The sequence below is a fragment of the Anolis carolinensis genome, chromosome 1 (assembly GCF_035594765.1).
Source record: "Anolis carolinensis isolate JA03-04 chromosome 1, rAnoCar3.1.pri, whole genome shotgun sequence".
In the NCBI taxonomy this organism is placed as follows: Eukaryota; Metazoa; Chordata; class Lepidosauria; order Squamata; family Dactyloidae; genus Anolis; species Anolis carolinensis.
In genome coordinates this window covers 32,632,282-32,640,578 of record NC_085841.1, presented here as the reverse complement: position 1 = coordinate 32,640,578, position 8,297 = coordinate 32,632,282, and the positions used below count along the sequence as shown (strand labels likewise).

Here is an 8,297-nt window from a genome sequence, read left to right as displayed (position 1 = left end):
ACATTTATAACTATCGCTAACAGGCTTCAAACGCATAATCCATATTCTCTGGAAATCACCACTGTAGAGCCAACTGGACTGATGTCTAGGGTATAAGAGAATACCAATCTCTATATGTTTGTAGAAGTTGGTATTCTCTTCTACCCTCAACATTGTCCAAAACTTCACCTCAACAAAAATGATCATAAATATGATATATTTCTCATATTGAGGATAAATTTTATAACTGGAACTGAGATCTTACATGGAAACTATAATGTAGCTATGATCTGTCTCTAGTTTTGACCTTCCAAAGCCTACCTTAAAATCCAACTTTCTGTTCTGAGAGGTGGAGTTGCATGGTGCTGGCAAGTGGAGTGCTAAAGGATGGCACATCCATCCTCGTAAAATCAAAGTTAGAAAAGATTAGTCCAAAGGCCATTCCAACCTGCTGCCATGCATGTTTATGCAATTGAAAATAGACAGCCACCCAGTCTGTTTAAAAGCCTCCAAAGAATGAGACTCCATTGTACTCTTTACTATCTGGAAGTTGTTTCTAATGTTAAGGTGAAATCTCATTGAATTCATTGCTCCTTGTACTTTGAATCCATTGCCCCACATCCTAATCTCTAGAGCAAAAGAAAGCAAGCTTACTTCCTCCTCCTTCAGTGAGTCTTATTGAGCTGAGAAGTTATCACAAGAGGACCCAAAGTGGTCTTAATTTTGCTTATACTGTGGTTCACAGGCAGGAGAGGGCTGGATGTGTTGCCTTTCAGCATCTTCATTAACACCACACTGTGCATTGCTGGATTTTAAGCTGGGTATCAGTTGATTTGCAATCGGGACAATGGTACCATGATTGTGAAAAAGGAAACACTTCCAAGGCCACAAGTCTGGTGTATAGCATTGCAATTGACTTACAGGGTACCAGCCTTAATTTTTTTTAAGTATTCAAACTGTGGAAAGTCCTTTGCCCATTTTCCACATTGACTCCTTTTTACTAATCACTGTCATCTCATTTCTAGATACAAAATTAACCAATAGTCTTTCCCTCTCTCTTTTCTCCTTTAATTTCAGAACTCTTTTCTGGGAAGTAAGGAAAATTGCAGTTAAAAGCATAGTGACTGTTATTTATAGTCGTTATTCTTTATGCCGCCACAGCTTTGTTGAGGTGCAAGGAGTTCTCAGTCATGATCTGCTACCATGATCAAAGCCATAATTCAGAACTTGGTTTGCTAAGAAAGATTTTAGCCTGTGGCTGTGTTACCTCCCAGTTAATTCCAAACCTACATAGTGATTCGTGAGTTCTGAGAAGCATATCCTGGGGTTACCGACTCCTTCTTTCTCACCTGGTGCCCACGGAGTCATTTGGGGCTGCAGCAGGACACAGCAGGTGGGTTTCTTTTGTGCTGCCTACAAGACTGATTTCTAAGCAACAATTCCCATCCATTCAGCAAAAAAGACCGTCCTTGTCCATAAATCAAACGAAAAAATATTTTCCCTGTAATTTCAATAAGGCAAGGCATAGAAGGGTGACAGGAATGTGGCTTTCAGTCAGCTGCTATTAATTACGTTCATGAGCTGTTCACAAAACATAACCCAGGGAAATGTAGCGCTGTGGTATTTTCATCAAGGCACTTGAATTGTCCAAACATGGCTGAACTACAGGACACTTGCTAATGCAGATTCTTTGCTAAGTGATCCATAAATAAAAACAAACTTTAAAGGTAAACATTAATAAGCTTTAGTTCTATTCACTCTCCCCCCACCGCTACACACACTAATTTTAAAAGCACAAATGGGATCAACACCAAAGAATGCTTTTGAACAAGAACTGTACGCCAAAGCTTTGAATACAACTCATCCCTATTAGCTTTTTCTTTTCTTTTCTTTTCTTTTCTTTTCTTTTCTTTTCTTTTTTTTTGGGGGGGGGGAGAGAGATGTGTTATCCTGTATTGTGATGACGTGGCATATTTATGAGAAATCTCACAAGGAGAGTCAACAGTAAGATAATTTTCTCCCTCTTGTGGGGCACAAGGTCTTTAAAAAGTAAAAGCATGGCAGTAATTTCCTTTCCGTTCAACAGTCAAGAAGTCTGTTTGGTTTCTGTTCTTTTATACTAGCAATGGACAACTTGTGCCTAACACTAGACTGAAATTCACACGGTCCATCATCAAGCCTAGAACTAATGAGAACTTTGATTCAACAAGTGGAAACTCATACAATCTTTTAGCTTTGCATGTACAATTCATGTATGGATAATGAAATGTATAACTTAGGACTTGATCACATCAGCCTGTTGTCTCACCGCAGTCATGTTGAAGAGGCCAGTGGGAACATATAAACAACACAGTGGTTGGAAAATAGTCACTCTCGTTGCAATCACACTATTGTACTTCCATCCTTTGTTTTTCCTCTCCACTCCTGGTTCTCTCTTTTCCTGCCTTACTTCTTATCTTTCTCTCATCTACACCTTATCACATGGGGGAGCCCAACCTGCTGTTTCATCAGCAAGCGTGGAGAAAAAGCAGGCACAAGGGGCAACTCCGGACTGCATCGGATGGAGTGAATTCAGCGTCCTAGAACACTTTCACTCCGTCTAGAGGAAGGAACTACATGCTGCTCCCTCTTTCCTCCCAAAGTGGAACTCTTCACCTGGCCTTTAAGATGAGATTGTATGTCTCCAAGTGTGCTGCTCCAGCATGGTGATGCTATCACATGGAGGAAGCATTGCCCAAACTGGGCAGAGGTTTGCTAGCTCCATTGGCGGGATTTCTGCCGGAAGTCACACATCATGTGATGGCAAGCATGGAAGCATCCTAAGATATTTGATTTGGTCAGTGTGATCAGGTCTCTGCTCCCATCCCACTTTCTGTAGGCTTTGCCAAACAGATCTTTCTAGCCTCCAAAATATTTTTTTAAACAAAGAAGAGCAGCATTTGTTTGAATCTGTTAGAGGTGACATCTCTGCTAGTGACCAATGGAGGGAAGGGATGCAGAGCATTTGGGAGCTTAGATTAAAGAAGGGAGTGTTTCCTGGTGGGGAAGAAGTGAAATCAGAACTAACATTGTTAAGCCTCCGTCTCCCTTCCTTGGGGCTCACTCTTTCATACATAAAACTAACCTCAGCCTGCTTAGGAATAGTGAGGGGAAGGGGGAGAACGGGAGAATCATACGACTCACTCAAGCAGTAATATTGGAAGACATACTAAGTAGTTTTATTTATTACATAAGTTTAAAACTGATAAAATAAAGGGATCACAAGCTGTTAAATAGATTTCGACAAAAAACAGGCAACAGTGACTGCACTATCTGTAGTTTTAAAGAGTTCTTCCTCTGTACATGAGTCTGGGCATTGTGGACAAGCATACAGATGCTGAGTTGTTTGTTCTGCTCCACAGTCGCACAAGGTGGAGGATTCTTCTAGGTTTTGCCAGGTTGTCTTTTGACCTGCCAACTCCGCTTCTGAGTCTGTTCAGGGACTTCCAAGTTACCTATTCTTGGTTTGCCCCTGGAGGAAGACCCTCGTGGGGGGCCATCCAGTCGGAATTGCCTAATTTTGCTGGGATATTCTTGCTGTTGCTTGAGGAACATTTAGAGGAGTGATGGTTCTCATAATAATTTTCCTTTTCCTTCCTTCCTACTGAGAGGAGGCTGGTATGTGATGAAATAAATAAATAACGGGAACCTTACTCTTCAAAATGCAGAGCAACATATATACATTTATATGAGCAGTTGCATTGACTCACACAATGTGCTTTTAAGATAGGTTCAAATAGTCCTTTTTGATGTCCATGCAAAATGTCTTTCTCTGGCAGCCTAGGAGCGAAACCTCTCTTGCTAACCTCCTTTCCAAACTGAGCTCCAGCAGAAACCTGTAACTGTATCCAAAACTCCCAGGCTTAGTTGGCTCCCTGTGTGTGGCCCAACCAATCAGCTTGGTGCTTTGCAATTTTCCTCTTCACACACAGTGAACCATACAGTGGGTGACTTTCACAGTGTTAACTCATTGCAAAGCAAAAATGCCAGCAATACCTCCTCACCAAGGCTGGGTAGGGGAAGAAAACATATCATTGTGTACACCGCTCAGAGAGCCAGGCCAACCCAAGACAAAAGGGTGCTTTCACTCCATTCTACATACAGAAACCATTTTTTTGGCTGCCATCCCTGGTAATGGGAGCACATCTTCCATAACACTAGCAGGCTGTTTTAGGAATAGATAATGGACTATCTTCCAAGGGACTCAAGGGAAGGGAATGGCTAGAAAAGGACTCAAGATTAATGGATTGGGGACCGCCATGTCTCTCTCCCAGCATCTGCAGCCAGAGGTAGTCATTTGACCCTATCTTATTGTAGGGCCTGTGGGTTTCCCACAGATTTCCAAACATGTGAATGATTGGACAATGAATGGAAGTTCAGACTATCTTTACTATGCCTCCGCTTCGGTGATTTGCCTCTCTCCTTGAATCCTCACACGTGTTTTCTGCTAGTAGTTTTTCTGAATCACTGTGATCTTATACATATTTAATGAAGTAGAGTGAAGGATACCAAGTGACAGTTCTGTGAGGGTGGTTTTTTTTAAAAAAAAATTCAAGCAAGGCATGTTAATCACATATTCACAGTGTTTTGTGTTTTCTCTCAAAGCTGAAAAGCTGTATGAAAGGCGATTGATTACCTTCATAACTTGCTGCAACTGGGCGTGCAAACTCAACCTTTATTGTAGAAACTTGAGACTTGGGGACTCAAACTTTAAAAAGGGTTTCTATAAATAGATATAATTAGAGGAGCTTTTAAAACTCTCGAATAAACATGACTACTTTGAAATAAAAATGCATTATTTATGAAGAGCTCGGTGGGATTACAAAATCACTTAGATGGAAGAAAATGTTTCCTAAACAGAACAGATCAGAGCCTGGAAATTTTCCTTTCAGGATTACAATGACTTCAGAATCTCCCAGCCAAGAGCTGGAGCAGATGTGGTATGAAAATGAAACAATGATGCAATAATAAAGAATTATAATGTCATTGGGTTGTTGCGAGTTTTCCAGGCTGTATGGCCTTGTTCTAGAAGCCTTTTCACCTGATGTTTCGCCCAAATCAATGGCAGGCATTCTCAGAGGTTGTGAGGTATATTGGAAACTAGGCAAGTAGGGTTTATATATCTGTGGAATGTCCAGGGTGGGAGAAAGAACTCTTATCTGTTGGAGGCCAGTCTGAATGTTGTAATTAATCACCTTGATTAGCATTAATTGCCTTGCCAGCTTCAAGGGCTGGCTTCTTCGTGCCTGGGGGAATCCTTTGTTCGGAGGTGTTAGCTGGCCTTGATTGATTCATGTCTGGAATCCCTCTGTTTTCAGAGTGTTGTTCTTTATTTACTGTTCTGACTTTAGAGATGATGTCCAGTTAGAAGTAAGTCCCACCATTTTGGACTAACACTCCCAGATTACCATGCTGCCTTGCCGTTTCTGAGAGTGATAGTCCCAAAAAGTAACTTTCCGAAGTTCTGATAATTACAGAACATCTCCCTATCCCCACAGCTGTGTTCAGTTTCCTCTCTCTTGAGAAAAACAAACAAACCTGAGTGGGCTGAAAAGAACTTTTGTCACTGAAACTTGCCTGGCCCAAGATGACCCCCTGCAGTGTGGTTTCTAAACAGAGCTGTGTTTGCCCTGAACTCCTCCTTGCTCCCTGTCAGTTTGTGGTTCCTGTTGTTATGGGAATAATCACACCACTCGCTAACACCTTCCTATAGCCTTTGCAGACTTCCTGAGAATCAGAGAGAAAAGCTGCTTGTCTCTGCCTGGGAACTTGACAATGTTCAGAATTTCAGAAGCTACACACGGTAAGAAAGAATACACCTTGTTTTTCATACACTCAGCATATTGGCTACCGTTCTTGACACGAAGTCCAGATATTTTCTTCCTTCCTTTCCTTCCACTTTACCAGAAACCCATTTCCCATTTACAAGGAGTTGGAAGCGAAGAAGAGGTGATCTGGTCTGAGAAACTCTAAGTCAAGCAAAATCTTTATTTTCTCTTTTAATTCACCAGCAGAGCCTAATGGCTTAAGGTCTGGTTGGCTGCATGTAGTGGAGATTGTCTCCTCGTCCAGCCTCGGAGCCCCCAAGGAAGTCACATTCAGTACTGGAGGAGGCTTGCTCCCTGTTTCAGAATAAACCCTTCACAAATTGTTGCCTTGGGTGTAAAAGACTGGATGAAGAAAGAAAAAGTTAGAATATTGTTATAAAGCCCTTAACGCGAAGGAGAAGTGTCAACTGTCGACACAAAAAAAATGAATGATACCAACAACATAAATAATACAAATAGTTACGATAACTTTATAGAGAAGAATGGAAGTCAAGAATCGACAAGGACCCTGACCCCCATACCCTTATTACCCCTTTCCCCCTCACTTTCTACCACCCCCCTCCCTACCTCCCATCCTTTCCCCCCCCATACTTTCCTAACCCACTAAAGTGGATTTTATTGTTATTTTCAAAATTTAATAAAAATTAAATTGTTGCCTTGGGTGAGTCCCACTCTCTCAGCCTCAAGCATGATTGCAATCCTATACATTAATCCTATTAATTTAATCCTACACATTAATTATGTCATCACGTCCCCCACCCCTCCCTTTCTACAACACTTGAGGCCTACATTTTATTGCATGACTCACGTTCGGAGTTACACTTTGGCCTCATGTTAGGCTTTGAGCACTTGCCAATAAATGTGGAGGAGGTGACTATTTTGTTGCAGGTCCTGAGTTTGGCTTTAAGATTTTGCCAGTAGGTTGGGAGGCCTCTATTTTGTTTCAGACCTCATGTTGGGCTTTAAGTCTTGATGGTATATATCTGGAGTGGGTATTCTGGCTGTGGCCTTCAGAACTATATTTATGCCCCATCTAGGGCCCTTCCTAGAAGAGACACTTTGCCTTGCTCTCACAGGTGGTGCCGTTTTCTACAGTGTTTGAGTAGACTGCTCAGGCTCATGGCCTAATCCCCTGAAAGGCACTAGAAGTTAAACAGTCACACACTCTCCGCTGTAAAGTAACACACACACACACACACACACACACACGGATTAAACATAAATCTCCATTATATTATTTACTTCATTGTGGTGAATGAATATCCCGACAGTGTCTTTTCAGGGCTATGCTTTTGACTTACGCCAAACTTCATCCAGAGCATTTTCTGGAAAATGCCATTTCTATTTATTGTAATAGCTTGCCAGTTCTGCTTTCTCTTGCTCATTTGGCCTAACCACCTGAACAGCACTGGAACTGGCCTGTTGTTGAATGCTAAGCAGTAGGGGTGTACAAAGCTTTGGAGTTTCATTTCATAATTTGGAGAGTCGTATGATTAATACGAATCTCCAAATTACTAATCAGAAAGGGACCCCTCCACAGTGTAACATACTCCTTTGTCCATAATTGTCTGGGGTAGAAGGAGAAGGGGGATGGTGTGATTAACAAGGGCAGCTGCATGCTGGTTTTTTCCTTGTCTGCCAATCAGAAGAAGAAAGGCAATCATATTGCTTTGTGCAAAGCTGGTCTCCTCCCCTCGGTATCTGTGTCTCTGCGGTATTTGCAGGAAAGAGAGAAAGATGTGTGTTTATAGCAGTGGTTTTCAACCTGTGGTTCCCCAGGTGTTTTGGCCTACAACTCCCAGAAATCTCTAACAGCCAGTTTACCAGCTGTTAGGATTTCTGGGAGTTGAAGGCCAAAACATCTGGGGACCCACAGGTTGAAAACCACTGGTTTAGAGGTCCATCCTGTTTCTGTGTGTTTCTTAAAATTTAAGATTATAGTAGCTTTTTGGTAATTCTGTTTCTTTCTGTTCCTTCATACCCAGTCTATAACCTTCCTCTGTTGAAATTATCCAACCCCAAACTTATATTTTCCAAATTCCCATAGCTAGCTAACTATACTCCCTCCTCAGCCCTTACCTTCCCCCTCAAATCTTTCTTTTTTCAGTTTACTGTGTGTGCTTATTGCTTATAAATCTCATTGATATGAAAGTGATCACACTGGAGCTGTAATATGGGCATGAACAGAAATCTGGCATGAGCAGAATTCTGGGAAATACAGTTTGGGAAGGTGAGGACCTCTGTAGCAGAGTATTCAAAAAGCCACATGCTAAACTACATTTCCCAGAATTCTGCTCGTGCCAGATTTCTGCTCCTGCTGCCCATGCTAAAGGCCCAGTGTAGGTTAACTACATGTTTTAAAACTGAAAAAATGCTTTAAAATCATTGGATAGACTGATTGTTCTGAAACTTGTCAGGCTTGCTGTCCTGCTCATGTTGTCTCACTGTGCC

General features: G+C 41.7%; 1 protein-coding gene across 1 annotated transcript in view; it reads left to right on the top strand.

The window, feature by feature from the left end:
- Positions 1-5,598: 5,598 nt before the first annotated feature.
- Positions 5,599-8,297, top strand: part of LOC103283034 (spermatogenesis-associated protein 7 homolog) — a 69,216-nt gene continuing 66,517 nt past the window's right edge. Inside the window, exon 1 of the mRNA XM_008125848.3 lies at positions 5,599-5,821. Within this exon, the coding sequence (XP_008124055.2) occupies positions 5,794-5,821 (28 nt within the window). The 5' untranslated portion in view covers positions 5,599-5,793. The remainder of the gene's footprint in view (positions 5,822-8,297) is intronic.